At 53.6% G+C, this 18,048-nt stretch overlaps 1 protein-coding gene across 4 annotated transcripts in view; it reads left to right on the forward strand.

The window, feature by feature from the left end:
• Macroh2a1 (macroH2A.1 histone) overlaps positions 1-3,229 on the forward strand; it is a 62,929-nt gene extending 59,700 nt beyond the window's left edge. For 3 of the 4 annotated variants that reach the window (XM_006253576.5, XM_006253573.5, XM_006253575.5), the window contains exon 9: positions 2,524-3,168. In XM_006253576.5, coding sequence (XP_006253638.1) covers positions 2,524-2,689 — 166 coding nt within the window. In that variant the 3' untranslated portion in view covers positions 2,690-3,168. Of the gene's footprint in view, positions 1-2,523 lie in introns of all 4 variants that reach the window. The other variant, NM_017182.3, reaches the window with a different exon arrangement.
• Positions 3,230-18,048: the final 14,819 nt, after the last annotated feature.

The following is an 18,048-nucleotide window of genomic DNA, read 5'->3' on the forward strand; positions in this document are numbered from 1 at the left end:
GAGATGCCCGTCTTGCTTCTGCTTCTCCCCATGGTCTGCTACTTTAGAGCGGGGCTCCCTAGGACCAATCCAGGCTCCCATTGGCCCAGCAGCAGGCCAGATTAGAGTATGGTATGTGAGGTGGGCGGTACCCTACCAGAATAAACCTCTCAGCCTCCCTTTCCCCAGCTTCTGCATTCTGAGAGTCCAGACTGTGGAGTCCTGACCCGCTGCCTGCATGTAGGCCACGGCTCCCAGTCAGAGTGGCCGAAGGCCTGAGGGGCAAAAGCTCCAGGTGCAGAGCCCAGCCGGGTGTGCAAGGCAAACTCTCTGTGATGTCAGCACCAGCCACAGGTTCAGAGTTAGAACCCAGGACCAGGGAGGAGCCTTCCCTCAGCCACAGCTGAACCGGCTAGGCGTAACCTGCTCCTGTGATGCTCTTAGGAGACTGACCTTGCAGTCGGGAGAGAGGCCAGGGCAACACCATGTATCTTCATCACATCACACACTTGGCCGGTGCCCGGCAGAGTCCAAGCGCACCAGCTGGCTGAGCGCACAGGAGCAGCACGCAGCTGTGACCGTTCGTCTGGGGGGCCTCCCCGGCTCTGCTCATCTGAAGGGGCGTGAAGTGAGGCAGGCAGGCAGGCAGGCAGGCAGGCCGGCCTTCAGTAGCATGGCACTGGTGGAATATGGGTCAAACCTACCCATGCAGAGAACAGCTCCCTGCACACTCTCCTCAGAGCCTGCCAGCCCAGGTTGTGCCCACGGACTGAGGTCTGCCTGCCCCGGCCACCCTCTCTGCTCCCTGGGCCTGGATGCAGGCTCCAGCAGGATACACACAGAGGGTGGAACGCGCTCTCTCTACAACAGATCAGCAGTTCCCACCTGGCCCGTTCCTGTGCTCCCCTCTCTGCCTGAGAGGATTGCGGCCACTGTGCCAGCTGCCTGGTGCCTCCCTGCAGCCCTGACTTCTGTCACACTGACCCCCAGCTTAGCTAGACCATCAGGCTTGTTCCGGGAAGAAACCAGACTGTCTGGAACTCCGAGCCGAGCTCCATGGGGAGAGGCCCTGAGCATGTATCACACCCCACAATGGCCCAGGTCTCCCAGGCGAAAGCAGGTCGCAAGAGCTTTTCCTGTGGCCTTGTGAAGAGCCCTGAGCACTAACAGCTGGGGAGAGTGCGGCTCCCGGGGGCGGGGTGGGGAGTCAGGGTCACAGGCACAGTGTAGAAGGCTGCGTGTGCTGTGATCACATCATCAACTCAGAGAGGACCAGCCAGAGTGGCAGGCAGGTGGGCTAGGGACTGTAGACTGCAGTGAGCAAGGCGTAGCCCTGAAGGCTGCTCCAAGCAGAGTTTCCTTCCACTGGGCCAGACCACTCTGTAAGAGCACATGCTGTATTGGCCAGGGACTGGCTCAGGCTTCCAGGTCCTGAGTTCACACTCGGAGCCCCCTGTGACATCAGTGGCAGGATGCTGACTTGGAGACTTCCGTGATGACCTGAAGTCAAGGTTATCGACACTTGCCCCAGAATTCTGCTCTGCACCACGGTGGCTGCCCTGCCTGCCCTCTGCTCTAACACTAGCTGGTGCAGTTTGGAGATGGTCCCTGGACCAACAGCCCTTACTGCCACTTGTATAGAGCACTTGTATAGAGTGCTCTATACAACTCGAGGGCAGAGCTACTCAGACCCCATGGCCATGGTGGACTGACACTGATAGGCGCCTCAGCAGTGGAGCTTTCATGGACTGCCGGTTCCGGGGACCATGGGGAAAAGCAGCAGGAGCTTGCGCACCTTGACCGCTCCACGCTCGGCATTCAGTGTCCTTGGTTCTTGCTGCCACTGTCTAGAATGCTCTCTGGGTCCCACCTCTTCTTCCTGCTCACAGATGCCTGGTTATATTGCCTGTCCCTCGTCTTGTGAGCGCTGGATGGCTCTGTCTGTTCTACCACAGCAGTGCTTATGGTTTTGAACGAGTTGAGCTTGTTTAACACGCAGCAAGTGGACGTGAAGACAGTAAGCAGCAGAGAGACTGCAAACTTCACACCAGGTCATGTTACACTTAAAACATCCCAGCAGAAACCAATTCTAGACGCCTAATGGAGAGAGCAAGCCGCTCATAGATATCAAACCAGTTAGCAGTGACCTGCTGGGGGAGCCCCACCAAAGCCATGTCTGCCTAGAGCTCCCAGAGCTCCGAGCAGTGTCCAGGGATGAGCTTGGCTTCCTGTCCCCACAACAGACATTTTTATACCATGGACTAACGGTAACCTTGCTGGCCATCCACTCTCCTTTCCCCTTGCATCAAAGGCAGTCTGCCTCAAGACACGGGGGCTAGGAGGACACCTGGGGTAACTGCTGTGAGACGAGGGAGGTCATGTTGTAGAGCTCACACCCAAGTGCCAACGGTGTGTGACAGCTCTCTAATACAGCTTACCCTGTGAGGGCTTTCTTCACACCTGTGGGAGCATCTCCTGCCCAGGGTGAGGACCCTGCTCGCTGTAGACACCTTGAGTGCTGACCCCCTGTGTTCTCTCCTACAGGAACGGGTTCCCGAAGCAGACAGCCGCCCAACTCATTCTGAAGGCCATCTCCAGCTACTTTGTGTCCACTATGTCGTCCTCCATCAAAACTGTGTACTTTGTGCTTTTTGACAGTGAGAGCATAGGCATCTACGTGCAGGAAATGGCCAAACTGGATGCCAACTAGGCCAGCGTTCCCTAGAGCCAGCACATGTCGTGGCCCCCACCTCCAACTGGAAAGAAAGAAAAAAAAAGAAAAAAATCCCCTCGGCTCTTATGGGGAGGTGGGGGCTCCTTTCCTTTTCAGTTCTGCTCATCTAGGGGAAATAAGGTTTTGGTTTCCGGTTTGATTGTTTTTGGCCTTCTACAATGTTTTCTGTTAGCACTGATAGCTGGCATTGTCCTTGCTAAGCACTGCGTTCCAGACCGTGTCTGACTTAGTTAACCTAGGAGATTTTATAGTTTTACTTTAATGAAGTCCTGATTAACACAGAGCAGTGGAGAGACCGTGCCCCTGTGTCAGCAGCAGCAGCAGCAGCAGCAGGAAGCCCCGTTTGTAACGCGTGTTGTGGTGCTTTACTGTACACCCAGTGGCGTTCTTTTTACTATTACGGTTTTTCCCCCTCAGAAGAGAAAAAAAAATCATAAAATTTGCAACAGACCTAACTTTTGTTTACTTTTTTGTCTTAATGATAGATTTGAAAATGAAAAATGTTAAAAAAAAAAAGACAACTGGATCTGTGGTCCTTATTATATTTGCAGTTTTTTTTTTTTTTTTTTTTTTTTGGTTCTTTTTTTCGGAGCTGGGGACCGAACCCAGGGCCTTGCGCTTCCTAGGTAAGCGCTCTACCACTGAGCTAAATCCCCAGCCCCATATTTGCAGTTTGAGATTTGTGCGAATCAACTTAGGAAAGCGTTGAACTGTCGAGGCTGGCCACGTGTTGCGTTACTGCGCCTGCGGGCCCCAGGCCTGTGTCCCTAGGACACAGGTCCAGGCAGCGCACACCCAGGAAGCTCCCGGATAGTCCCACGAGAGTCTGTGGACGGTCCCTGGACCTCGGCGGGTAGGTCAGACATCTGCTGGCCCTAGGATATGTAGCGAATTCACGTAGGAAGCTTGGAGTCTCGAGTGTGGTTGGGGTGTCAGTCCCACCTCACAGAGAAGTTAGAGAGCGCACCCACAGCCGCACTGGAGATGAAGCAGCCAATGCTAGAGCAGAGCCTTGCACTCTGGGTTCCATCTCTCTCTGACTTGTGGCTGGGCCCTGCGGATAAGACTCAAGCCACGGACCTCCTGCTGGCCTGCCTTTGCCAACCCCTACAGGAAGGTCCCCAGCATCAGGGTCCCCAGAGATACTTTGTCACTACCAAGGTCCCAGGATCTTGCCACTCGATGCCTTAGTGACACAGACATGCTCTGCTTCGTGGGCACTCATGATACCTAAACGTGCCTGAAAGCCCAGAAGCCTCCCCATATTTAATCCCTGGCGAGTGAGTGTCTGTCTGGAAGGGCGGGTAGAACCAGGAAGGAGGATGAAGCACCCTACAGAGTGTGGGCCTATGCACAGCCTCTCCTCCATGCCAGCCATGGTGGTACATGCCTTTAATCGAAACTTGGTAGAGTCCTGTGATATAAAAGCCAGCCAGGGCTATACAACCCGTGTCTCAAAAAACAAACTTGGGCTGGGGATTTAGCTCAGCGGTAGAGTGCTTACCTAGGAAGCGCAAGGCCCTGGGTTCGGTCCCCAGCTCCGGAAAAAAGAAAAAAAAAAAAAAAAGAATCAAAAAACAAACTTTTCTTTGCACAGGGGAGTCTGATGAAGCCCAACCGAGGTCAGGACTCGGGAGGGGCGGCGACCACCTCCAACTCAACCCTGAGCGATACTTCCCTAGCTTCCAGCTCCAGAGCCCTTTCTTAACCAAATCAGCGTAGGTCTAGATCGTCTCATCTCTTGACTAGGAAGGGGCATCGATTCCCCCAAGAGGGTGCACCTTAGAACGGCTCAGACTTAGGAGCTTACCTGATCCCCAAGAGCATTGTTCCCACATGTAGCCCCCGCAGGAGCACGAGTAGGCACTGTTTGCTGGTGGCATTTGCCGTGTGCCAAGCACCGTGGTGAATATTTCACAGGCAACAATGAACTTGCTTCCTTGTTATCGCATAAAAAAGTAGGCCCAGCTGTCTAGTGATGAGGTGCTGCCACCCGTGGACAGACTGACAGACACTGATCACCCTGACAGTCCACCTGGCCCCGGTGGCAGGTCTAACTTGGAGAGAGACATCTCGGGCACCTGTGAAGTGTGTAGGAGTCGAGGTTTAAATGGCTTCTTTGAGACCTGTGTCCCTTCACCTTTGGAGGATTCCAATGAAGCAACTGGCGGAGTTTTTGAAAACCCTCCACTAGATGTCGCCCAAAGGATTGGGAAGGGACTGCGGAAAAGGGCAGCCAGTTTCTGTTCCTCCTTGGCAACAGCACAAAAGAACCCGTTGCAATTCTTGGGGTTTCCCAAAATCACCTAAATAACTCTAAACTCTGGACGTCCGTTGCACAGTGGTTCCTGGGATCGCATCTTCAAGGAACCTCTCAAAACACGCATCCGACTCCACTCAGAAGGCCAAGCTTGAGTGGGTAAAGCGTGCACACGAGTCACTGTGAGGGGCATGTGCCAGTGTATCCTTGCTGGAGCGAGTGTCCTCCCGCAGCCACAAGCTGCAGGGTTAGTGACAGCAAATGCTATAGAACAGAGTCCCCCCATCTCCATCCAGCTTCCGGGGCCACATACCCGTGGCTTCTACGGTGGCCCCAGACACTTACTTTTTCGTTTTTTTGGTATGTGCTCGGTATATGTGCACGTGTGCGTCCTGCTCTATGGAATCACAGTCTCTAACCCCAGAGCCAGGTCGACTGTCAGCAAGCCAGCATGATCTGTCTGTCTGTCCTGCACAGGACTGGTGGCAGAGCCTCGTGACGCTACACCAGGCTGTGTGTGTGTGTGTGTGTGTGTGTGTGTGTGTGTGTGTATGTGTGTGTGTGTGTGTGTGTGTACTAGGAGTTTGAACCCAGCTAACATTTCCACAGCAAGCACTGAGCCATCTCCTCCCCTCCCTTCCCCTGACCCGTTCCTGAAGAGCAACCCTTGCCTTGAGCAGCGGGGCTCCACCCTGAATAAATCCACGGTCTTCTTAGTAGCTTCTTCCCTGAACCATCAATTGGTTTTGGGATCCAACAGAGACCACAGCTCTAACTGGGACGGAGTTGGCAGCAGTAGCAACTATCCCCCCGCCCCCGCCCCCACCCCCACCTGCTACACACCCTTCCCCCTGCTTCTCACGGCAAGCCTACGAGGATGGTAATGGCCTCTGCATGTAGGGAAACCGCTGAAGCACACTCCCCCCAACTCCTTTGGTATCGGACCGTTATCTTGGCAAGATCTGGTTGGTCAGCCTGAGGGCCATAAATAACCCAGTGCACAAAAGAAGAATCAAAATGTATACTGAAGGAGCCGGAGAGGTGTTCAGTGGCTAAGAGTACGGGATGTTCCACTAGGAGACCCAGGTTTCATTCCCAGCACCCAATACGGTAGCTCAACTGTCCATAACTCCAGCTCCAGGGGGTCCAACACCCTCCCGGCCTCTCCGGGCACCAGACATACACGTGGTACAGATGCAAACACAGGCAGGCAAAGCACTCACACGTATAAAAATAAGTCGTTTTTAAAAATGTGTGTCTAAGCAAGCCTGACATGGATTTTGTGAATGCTTCCTATGACACAGGCCTCTGGTGGCTGGCCTGTCACATAGACAAGCCAGGCAGCGCCTCTGTCCAGCAGTAGCTTGGAGAAGTGAGCTTTGTCTCCCGGTGCGGGAGGCTCCAGAGGGTTTCTTGGAACATGTAAGCCAGCACTAGACTTGGTAGGGAAGGTTGGGATCTTCTCAGTCAAGGGAGGAAAATGGAGTGGACAAATGGAACGTGGACAGCTCCCTCAGCTCCAGGCTGGAGGTACCCTGGGTCGTTTCGCTGATGACCCAGGCCTTGCCCCCATTCCCACTCATGGCAGCCTCTCTCCTTCCCACCTTCTGCACCCCAGGCCCAGCATTTGACAAACTCCTTTTGGGGTCAGGTGCATACTGGGTCACAGCTGCAGCCAGCTTTGATTGACAGATTAGCTTACACACTGAAAGGGGGAAGAATTCCACAAGCAACAGCCTCCTTGCTTCACCCAAAGCCAACAGCCCTGGCTCGCAGGGCTCCTGGGCTGTCTGCTCAGCCTTCCTCAAAAGGTGGGGCCCGACAAGCTTCTCCATTCCTTGTTTGCCATTCAGGCTGCTTGGCAGTCACCCTGTGGTCCTCGGGGCAGAGCCTGCCCCATACTCCCATTAGCAACCGTGATGTTTAATTTTCCCTGAGGCACCAGTGTCAAACTTTATCTTAGAAGCTGGCCTTGGGGCCTCCTTGTAGAGGTGGGAGGGGGTCTGCCTGAAGGTTCTGGGGCAAGGGGGAGTCCGGCACCCACTCTTCAGTGAGAAGAAAGAGAGACATGTTCAATGGCGAGGGGTGAGGCTACCCTTTCTTGGGCTTTTCTTCTGTTTATAACTTGACCTGTCATGTTTGCTTCTGGGGCCCCTCATATCAAAATCATATCACATGACCCTCCCGACAGGTGAGACAATACCCTGCTCATTAATCCCGGGGCCCTGACACCCCCTGTACTCCTGGCAAAGGCATGTAAACAGACTGGCCTTTCTCTGACCCCTGGAAACCAACCCAGCAGGCGCTGTACTGTCAGACTCAGGAACTGTTGCAGAAACATGGCTTCCCTCCCCAGAAGAAGCCTCAGCTGCAGCCACCCCGGTAACTCCATCCTATGGCCATGTGTGTGCATGCACACGCAAGTGGAGGCCCCAGAGCTTTGTTTGGTCAAGGACAGAATTGAGGAACATGCAAGGAACCATCTTTAGAACCTAAGAAAGCAGTGGGAGCTACCTCCCATGACTAGTTTCTGAGATGCCCTCCTAGACCTCTTTGCTCTGGGGAGTGGCCACGGCTTTCTATAGATTGGTCATCAGCACCCCTTGAAGAACTGCAAACAGGTTTCCTGAAGCCTCTGAACAGAGTCTGCTGGATTCTCCAGTCCAAAGGAGCCATGCGTTATGATTTGCGTGCCCTTGATGTCAACCTGGATGTGTTCTAATGTACACACAGTGAGTGCCATTTGTCCTGGCCCAGAGGTCCCCCAATTGCCTTCCTGAGCAAAACAGGGAAGCTGCCCCAGTGCCCAAGGTTAAAAGCCACTACCTTGGCTTCAGGTTTACACCTGTACTGTAGAGAGGGAAGGAGCACACAGTACCAGAACGATGCTCTTCGAATCTTGTGTCTTAGTATCTGAAACTACAGTACAGGACGCAGTGGAGGGTAGCACAGTTTAGAACACACAGAAAATGGAAGCCAGTGTGCCTTGCTGGCCTGAGCCCTTTGGAAAGGTGACTTTAATCTCAGCACCATCAGATGACACGTTGTCCTATCACCCCTCTCCAACAAATCATAGAGGCCTAATGGCCAAGAGATCTGTGGCCTTTAGACACTAGCTGGTGGCCTGTCCCTAGTTGACCGTCGTGGCTTGCTCAGGCCAGGCCCCCGATGAGACACTGTGGAACATTTGCCTGTGCACCCCTGCCCAGGCTGACCAGGAAACTTAATGTTCCTGCACTTTGAAACAACAAGGCTCCCTCAGCTTAAGAGAATAAATTAGAGTCGAGTTCAAGTAGGCTCAGCTGTGGCAGATGGGCAAATTGATTTGCTTCCCACCTGGGAGATTAAATTCCACTGCCCCAAAAACCAGCAGCAGGGTAATGAGCTGTCAGTCAAACAGTGCAACGCAAGGCCCCTGGCATAATTGAAACCCAGCAGCTCCTCATTAGGTCCCACAGAGGGCCTGGCTATGAGGTCTCACCTTGAGGTCCTCTGGCTGCACACGTTAAAAAGGAAATGCCACCATGACAAGCGCCCTGTGAACTTTAAGGAACTTCTGCTGGTTCTAAGTCTTTGCACTGCGCTTGTCCACTGTCCCTAAGAGTGCTCAAGGAATCAATGATGTGCAAGTCTGAGTGGAAGAGACAAAGAGAAGATGCTGATGATTCCCTCAGCATGGCACCGTAGAGCCATGGCTTCCACCTTCTCCACAACTCTCTTGTGCCTCCCAGTGTGTCTCCATCACTTCCCAAACCATCACCATGTTCTCTTGGCCCCCTTCCAGCACGCAGAGCCCACGTAGACGCTACCCCTGAAGGCCTCACAGCATCCAGATAGACTCAGTGTCTATGTTATAGGTTAATTACTGAGACCCATACAAGTAGGAATCTGCCTCCCAATGTCACCTAAGGCCTACGAAGGAAAAAGGCTGGCTACCCTCTCCCCAGATCTCACCAGCAGCAGCAGCTCGGCACCTGACCTGACTCTAGCAGGTTCACGTGCTTTGCCTACCTAGCCATTTGCATGCACCAGCTCCTTCATGGATCCCACCACCTTTGCATAGTTACAGTCCTGCTTAACCCTGTGTGCCGCCACTACACACATACATACATATACATACACACACATACACACGCACACACATACATATACACACACGCACACACACGCACACACATACATATGCATACATACATACACACATATACACACATACACACACATACACATGCACACATGCACATGCACACACACATATACATACTTATACATACATACATACACACATACACATACACACGCACACACATATATATACATACACACACGCACACATGCACACGCACACACATGCACACACATACATATACATACATACACACACGCACACACATACATATACATACATACATACATACATACATACACACACACACACACACACACACGCACACAGCCTCCTGCAGCAATGTTCCCCTTCTGGAAAGATGGCTTCTCTCAGTCCACCGTAAGTGTCCACTGGTCAGAGCATCGTGTTTGCCCACAGCTGTCCTGTGTGTCAGCAGCCGTCTCCTCCACTGGACTCTTGAGTATGCCTATGCACACTGTCCCTTGCCTCTCTGGTATGGGACAGTACTAGGGTCTGGGGACTGAGTAAGCAAAGGAGACTCTGCCTTTCACAAAGACATAGCGATGTGCATCTCACACCCTCCATGCCTTGCCAGAAAGACCTGAGATGCTGGCAGCTGTGTGAATCACTGCCGGTGTGCAAAGGCCTTGCAGTGGGCATAGCGCCTGACTCAGGAAAGCCAGGGGCAGCTTGAGCGAATGTGGACTCCCTCAGGCTTACACCTACGCCCATCCCTGACGCTGTCGCCCAGTGCTGACGCCTGTGTGCACACGACAGCTTTAGCATAGCCCGGTGTCAGAGGCTAGTCCCTGTGGCCACACGGCATGCCACAGCCTCGATCTCACAGCCTCTGGTGCCTCTCTCTACCTGACCCATCCTCAGATTTGAAAGGAGGCAAGCACAGCCTTGTCAGGGAAGAATACTTGCAGAAGGGACGTGGCATCGTGGCAGCAGAGAGCCTCTGCTCATGTTCCAGTGAGCTGTGAAGACACACTTCACAGGACAGGGCACCGGCCTCAGAGAGCTGTCCTTGCTGGGCCGTTTGCAGACTATCCTGATGGTTGCATACCTGTTTGTGTCACAGGAGGCTCCTCACAGGTCACCCTGTATGCCAGGAGAGCCAAATCCCGTAGCTTGAGCCACAGTGCCACAGCCTGGCTCCTGGTACTGACTATACTCCCCTCCCTTCATCCAAACAAAGTGCTTATGGCCCTCGGCATAGCAGGGCTGCCCAGGTAGGTCTCCTGTGTGCCTGGCAGGAAGTGTGTCCCACTTCTGCTTTCCTGACCATCACACCCCTGAGAACTGTCACCACAGCAGCAGGGCCTTAGGGAGCCCACTCCAGGACGCAGGCTGCTGCCAACCCTATTCCTAAGTTGAAAACATCAGCGGCACAGAGCCATGGCTGTGCACTAGGGAACCACGCTCTGTGTAGACAGAGGAGACTGAGGATAGCATTCCATTACACCCTCCTAACATACCATCCCTTATATCCCTGTCTTCTGGGTAATGATTTGCCCAGGCCACAGAATAAGGACCTGGCTAAACTAGGATTTAAAGCAGGAGTGAGTAATTCTGAAATTAGCCATTATTTGTTCTGGGACTCCGCCTCCCACGGGCCCTGAAGAGCTGGGATCCCATTTCACAGATGAGGACAAGTGAGGAAAGGCTGAGCCCAAGTCTGAGGCTGCAGAGCTAATGAACGAAACACTCATGGTCTGCTCCCCGCCTCCCCATCCCTGGTAGAGACAGGACACTCCCGCAGAGCCCAGGCTGACAGGAATGGCTCCGGTGCTCTGCTGCTCCTCAGGTTGGGGCTCTGGCAGAGGCCGTCCTGTAATTAGTAGACTCTTGTTAAGACCCAGTCGCGCCACACTTGGGCCAGCACTTGTTTTTGTTCCCATGTGGAGGCCCTCGCAGGAAGGCCAGGCCCATGTGCGCAGCCCCATAAATCCAGTCGGCGTCGCTCATTACAACGTTCCGCTTCAGGACTCCGCCAGCCTCAGCCTGCGAGGGCTTCTCAGGCCATAGGGCCTCCCAGCAGCCAGGCCCAGCTCTCTGTGCTGCTCCCAGCCTCAGACATGAGCTCATCCAGCGCGCAGCGTGTGAGGAAGTGGCCGGGCGGCACTCTGGAAACACGGGGACAATGTGCCTATTAAGGCCTTTTCAGCTCCCGCCCCAGAGAGCAGGACCACCCCACTCTGCACCCTGCCCAACTCGAGGTAGCACTCTGAGGAGACATTTCATAGAGATGGGCCCAGGGGTGTGGCCTGTGCTCCCAGCAAAAGTCACAGGATGTCACCGGGAATCAGGGACAACACAGAGGCAAAGAGCGGGCTCAGAAATAGAAGGTTGTCCTTACTCTCGGGGACCCGGCCCACTCTGCAGGTACCTCAGCTCCTCAAGGCCACCATCACTATGCCTCCAGACAGGAAACTCTTTCCCACCTTGGGCACTGCTAGCCAGGGGACACTGTTAGCCAGGGGACACTGCTAGCCAGGGGACACTGCTAGCCAGGGGACACTGCTAGCCAGAGAACACTGCCATGAACAGATAGCAGGGAAAGGACAGGTGTCTCCTCACTGGGGAGCCTGGGAAGGTAAAGTGACGGCAGAGGAACCCCAAGTAAGCGGGATGCAGGTCTGTGTCCTGCATTTCCTGCAGGGGAGGCCTGGCTGAAAGACTTAAGCCACCACCCTATGATTGTGTGAAAAGCCGCCTCCCCTCTTCTGGAGGTTGGCCTAGCGCTGGTCTTGGCCTAGAAGAAAGCCGCTTTCATTCCTTTATCATCTCATCGGGTGGACACTGTGTGCCGGCCTGCCTCGCATCCACACTAGGCCTGACCGGGAGCAGCTAAGCTCACTTGTGTGGTTTGCCACGGGCTGGTCAGGATCCCCCTTTATTGTATGAGGCTGAAGGGATTGAAGCTCTCCTCCACACGACGCTGCCGTGGCGTAGAGCATCTCCGTGATGTCCAGCTTGTGGAAGAACACTCTAGAACGGTATGGGCTCATCTGGCAGACATTAATGTCACATTGGTTACATTTAAGCTGATTAAAAGCAATGGAGTCACTAATTTATTTTCTTCATCTACGCCAGTACGGGATGGCCGCACGTAGCCAGCAGGGGCCAAGGGTTGGAAGCTACTAAAGGCAGAGCATCAGCATGTCGGAAAGTTAGAGCGAACAGATTGATTCTAGAACACCAGGTCCAGAGAGCCCATCAGGCGATGGCCTGAGTGTTTTCTGTCCTTTGATTTAGAAGAAGGAACCAATGTCCCAGCCAGAGCATTTCCACGGGCAAGTGGAGCTGAGCCGCTAACCACTACACTGTGGCCATGGGACCAGCGTGCTCACACGACAAACGCTTCTGTGTCCCAGGGCACAGAAGTCCAGGAAGAGCTGGCTGCCCGACACTCACCATCCCGTTTGAGCTCTGCAAAGGACTTTCCCCATTAGTGACACATCTCCGAAGTCCAGGCCCAGAGAGGCCGCAGGACTCAGGCAGGGCGGCCCAACCAGGCCTGACTGCAAAGGTGATCTGCAGCCAGGCGTTCTCGGTGGGTTTGCCCAGAGGGTGAGGCTGTGCTTTGCCACTGTTGTTATCCCGCTCCTCTGGGAATCAAGATCCCTTAAAGTCCTTAGTGTAGACTATCGTTCACGTCTTAGAACTGCAAGGGACTACTCTGAGACAGTGCTCTCTCTCCCAGGTCCCCAGGTCCCAATAGGAGCCGCTCGTTTGCTGCCCCCCCCCCCAATCCCCGGGTCAGTCCCTATGCAGAGATTCTGGACTGAGTTCCCTACTACTGCCCTCTGCAGGGGTCAGGTGAGCGGAACCAGAGTGGGCAGAGGATACCCAGTCTGCGAGTGAGTCTGAGGTTAGGGGATGCCTTCATGTTTTCTGTTCCAAGCCACAGCCAGGGCACATGACAGAGAAGAAAGCAGGGCAAAGGGCTGCCCAGACTCTCTAGGGGCCTAGTACCCCAATTTATCAGCCACCCCCGGCTGTTTATTGAGCAAAGAGAGAGCAGCATTCACTGGCCTCAGGACTAAGCATGCCTGGAGACTGTTAGTAGGCAGTTCCTCTGGACCACAGAAAACTCAACCTCCACCTCAAACCCCTTCCCCTCCATTTGACTATCTCCTTGTAACAAACTCATATGTCTGGCACTCTGAGGAGTGACCACCCATGACGACGGGTGGAGAAACCGAGACTGGGAGAACCAACCCCCCAACTGCCTCAGAATTTGACATTGAACCCTGTCACCTGCTCCCTCCCTTGTCCTTTCAAAGAACAGTTTCCACAAACAAGGTCCCTGGCATGGTCTGTGGTTCCTGAGGCCAAACAAGGAGGCCTCTTTTCCATTCAGGCTTTGTAGCATCCCTCCTCACTGCAGGCTGCCCTGGGACCCAAGTCACCCAGCAGGATGGCTGCTGAGAACTGTAACTCAGAGGGCATTTCCTCTCCCACAGGCACTAGCTTGTTTGGCAACTCAGGACCGCTGACCCTGTAATAGGTCCAGGAATTAGGGCCTGGACCGAAATGCTCCCGCTTCCACTCAGGGGTTCACCGAGGACTCACCAGAAACAGTCTGCCGGCCTTGGAGCAGTCTCCTGGCCGGACTTACTTCTCCAGCCACTGGCAGGAACTCATTGTGATGGAAAGGCCCAGGTAATGCACCCAGGCTCCAGCCCGAATCCGCTTCACCGACGATGAGGGCAGAGGGAGGCACAGCACCTCCCCAAGGCCTCATCCTCCATTTGTCTTGCGGAAGCCCTAGGACTCCGGTTTAAGAGCCTTTTTATAGACTCCTATAAAGGAGAAAGTGAACCTTTACCATGTTTGCACCCTACTAAGTCAATACACATAAAAGGGGTGACAGCTGAGTTTCCTCTGCCCACTCACAGCCTAGCCGGCCAAGGGCACTAGGTGTCCCCAGCTCCTGTGGGCAGCTCAAGGCTGCTCTATGTCACCCCAGGCTGGAAGCTGGCCCTGTACTCTGAAAAGCAGAGATGGGCACCTGTGAAGTTGACAACTCCATCCTGGCTGGGCTCGAGGGGGCAGGGAGGTGGAGGGGAGCGGTTCCTGCCCTCGCTCAGCAAGACGGGGGTGGGGCCCCCCAGGTTCATAGCTTTCGTGGCTTGAAGATGGAGTGACGGAAAGCAGGAAGCTGTAAAGTTTTACTAGGAATTCTCCACCATCCTCCTTTGGCCCCAACACGCACGCACGGTGCCCTTCCATTTAAAGAGAGCTTCCTTTCGGCTTTGAACTCCCCCCCCCATTAAATCAAAGCAGCCCTGTCTCACCCTTCAGATTGGGGGTTCACCTCTGCAGACACCCGCCTGGGAGGAACAGAGAGACTGCTTGGGGCACTGCTCACCTTGGGGCCATCCTAGAGGACACAGTCTCCCTTCTACCCTCTACTCTGGCGTCTCATCAGGGTCGAGGGAATCAGGGTTCGATGGCCGAGGCCTAGTAACACCTCAGGGATGGGATTGCAGGTAGGAGCACACGGGCAGACATTTACTTTTCTATCCTGGGCAGGTCCTGTGGGCAAGTCACAAGAATGACAGGGCCTGAGCCCTATCCTGCTGTGCTTGGGTTCCATGGGCAGATTGCAAGAACGAGGGTCTTAGCACTCTCCCGTCAGTGGGCAGTGGGCTTGGGTTCCAACTCCATGCTCTATTAACTGTGCTTCAGGGAACATTACTTAGCTTCCCTGGGTCTATAATGAGAACTCGGCTGTCCCACCCAGCCGCCGTCTGCCTGATCATATAATGCGCTGGGCTTGCTTAAGTGCATTTTCTTAAAACTTCAGTGAATCACGAATGGCTTGCACTTGAAGACTGTAGGCAAATGTATTGAACTGGATAGCCTTTACCCCAGGTTAGCCCTGGAACCCCTCTCTCACCTACACACCGACCTGAGTGTTCTTCCGCAACTTCTCCACCCGTGGGCAGTCACAGCTCCCCCCACCGTCTCTGTAGACCCGGCTTTGTAAGAAATCACACGTAAAGGACACCGTACACCAGCCCTGCGTTCTTAATTGACTTAATTCACACAGTCTTTGTGTTTGCGAAGTCCCTCCACGCTGTGACGCAGGTAAGTAGTTCCTTCATGTGTACCGTGGTATCGCTCTGTGCTGAACGGATGCCACGTTTCAGTCATCCGTGAACCAGCTGGACGGATCCGAGGGTCTCAGAGATCTAACATTGTACATTACATTTTCACCATGGTGAGCTTCGTTGGGAACCCATTGTGCGCGTCCACAATGTTCATCACTCCCATTTGCCTCCATGGCTCCCTCGTGCCCCCCCTTCCCTTACCCTTTACCCTGAAAGTCGTGTTTCTATATGCATGTTTCTCCCTACAGCCCACCTAGAGCCAGGCATGAGAACCATGTGGCATCGGTCCCTCTCAGTCTGGTTTGTTGCACTTAGCATGGTCACTCTCTGTTCTGTCTAGTTTCAAAAACAAAACGATTTTAGTCTTCATCATGGAAGACTAGTTTGCCCCACTGTGTAGATTTTCTACTGATAAACATGGGGTCTGGTTCCCTAAACTGGTTATTGTATCTACAATAAGTATTATTATTATATTTTATTATTATTATTGCAATAAGTATGGACACACCTCTATCTGATATGCTGTGTTCCTTTGGAAATGTACCCAGGAGTGCAGAGCTGGGTCATATCCCCCCTCCCTCCCTCCCTCCCTCCCTCCCTCCCTCCCTCCCCCTTCCCTCCCTCTCTCCCTCCCTCCCTCTCTCTCTCCCTCCCTCCCTCCTCTCTCTCTCTCTAACTCTCTCTCCCCCTCTGATTCTCTCTCTCTACTCTCTCTCTCCCTCCCTTCTCTCTCTCTTACTCTCTCTCCCTCCCTTCTCTCTGTCTCTCTCTCTGACACTCTCTGACTCTCTCTCTCTCCCTCCCTTCTCTCTCTCTCTGACTCTCTCTCTCCCTCCCTTCTCTCTGTCTCTCCCTCCCTGCCCTCCCTCTCTCCCTCTCTCCCTCTCTCTCTTCTTCTTCTTCCTCTCTCTCTCTCTCTCTCCCTCTCTCTCTTTCTCTCTCTCTCTCTCTGTCTCTCTCTATCTCTCTCTCTCCAAAAGCTTCCACAGTGGCTGGACTAGTTTATAATCCAACTAACGGTACTAACGGTATAAAAGTGACCCTTTCAGGGTTGGGGATTTAGCTCAGTGGTAGAGCGCTTGCCTAGCAAGCGCAAGGCCCTGGGTTCGGTCCCCAGCTCCGGAAAAAAAAAGGAAAAAGAAAAAAAAAAGTGACCCTTTCCTCTCCTATGTCGCAACATTTGCTATTACTTCCCATGATCCCCCGATGCGACGGCATCTCTACATAGCTTGGATATACACCTTTTCCTCACAGCTAAAGACGCTAAGTAAGTCTTCTGTGTGGGAAGGAGCTGCGTGTACATTTGAAAAGTACGTGCTCAGCCCACTTGCCCATTTGCTGGCTGGAGTCTTCCCTCTTGAGGTTCAAAGTCCCTCATACCTTCTGGGACTGGTCCTCTGCAGGATGACAAGGCTTCCTCTCTCTTTAAAGATGGTCTCTCCTCTGTCCTTTCCTTTTTGACTGACTGCAATCCCTCTTGTCTTTTCTCTATTATTTCCTGAGCCACCAGAGTCGCCTTCAGAAAGTCACCGTCTCTGCCTGTTTCTTAAAAAGCAGAAACCTTTAAAAGCTAAGCACCAGATTCCGAGAATCACATCTTGCCAGCAAAACCCACACACCACATCTTAATCCCCCTCAGCTCCGTGTGACTGGACAGGGCTGCACACTTTCCCACATCTCGGCACACAGTTCCACATCTCCAAGGCAGCCCTGCGGGAGATGGACAGAGAAGCATCCTACTTGGCAGACTGAGGAAACAGAGTCTCAAAGTCACTGAGTGCCTCACTCAAGGCTCTGCAGAGAGAACATTCCAGATTGCCACTAATATTTTAATTAACTATTTTATCTTATGGTAATATGTGTGTGCAGGTGTCCATGCACCTGAGAATGCATGTTGGAGGCCAGCCCCGGGGACCTTCTTTGTCTCCACCACTCGAGTGTCGAAATCAAGCATGCCCAACCTTTTCTGTGGGGGCTGGGGATCTGAACCCGGGTCCTCATGCAACTGCAACAAAAGCCATCTCCCCAGGCCCCCCAAGTGCATCCCAAGAGCACTGTTCCTCTGTCCCAACCAGTCTCACCCACAGGTCTGTTTTTCAGCCCTCTTCACCCGCCGACCACGGAAAGGTTATGGTTCATCCGCCCCAGAGCTGTTACGAAGGTTGCCAACAGCCATGATCTTGTTACCTTACTTTTCCTCTGACTGGGCACAGCCATGCATGGCTTGGTAGAGCCCATTCTCCATCGGGGGGAGAGAGAGAAAGAGAGAAAGAGAGAAAGAGAGAAAGAGAGAAAGAGAGAAGAGAGAGAGAGAGAGAGAGAGAGAGAGAGAGAGAGAGAGAGAGCACGCCATGCATAGGCTAAACTGACATCAGTTCTGAACCCTCTGGCATTGCTAATGCTTTTGTAAAAATGGAAACGCATCGTCAAGGTGCCCAATGCGAATCACGGCTCTCCCTGCCTCCTGCCCCCAGCCCACAGCGAAGGCTCTGCCAGTGGACGATTAGCAGGTCCTGTTCTCAACCTTGCCAAGACTAATCCTTCGTAAGGAGTGGCCTGCTCCCCGTCCTCCCCACGTCAGCAAAGTCTTTAGTGGCCTTGTACCCCAAAGCCTGTTATCTTCCCCATTCCACCACGCAGAAGCAGAAACCATGAGAGTTGGGCTGGCTCGCCTGTCACGCACAGCTGGCAGTGAAACCCACATCTTAAACTCAGATCACTGAGACTCCCCCACCCCACCCGCCCCCAGCCTGGCCTTGCTATGCACCACTTGGCTCAAAGCGCACAGTGCACACAGCCTGGGTGCCTGTGTCATAGGGGG

Source organism: Rattus norvegicus, chromosome 17 (assembly GCF_036323735.1).
Source record: "Rattus norvegicus strain BN/NHsdMcwi chromosome 17, GRCr8, whole genome shotgun sequence".
Classification (NCBI taxonomy): Eukaryota; Metazoa; Chordata; class Mammalia; order Rodentia; family Muridae; genus Rattus; species Rattus norvegicus.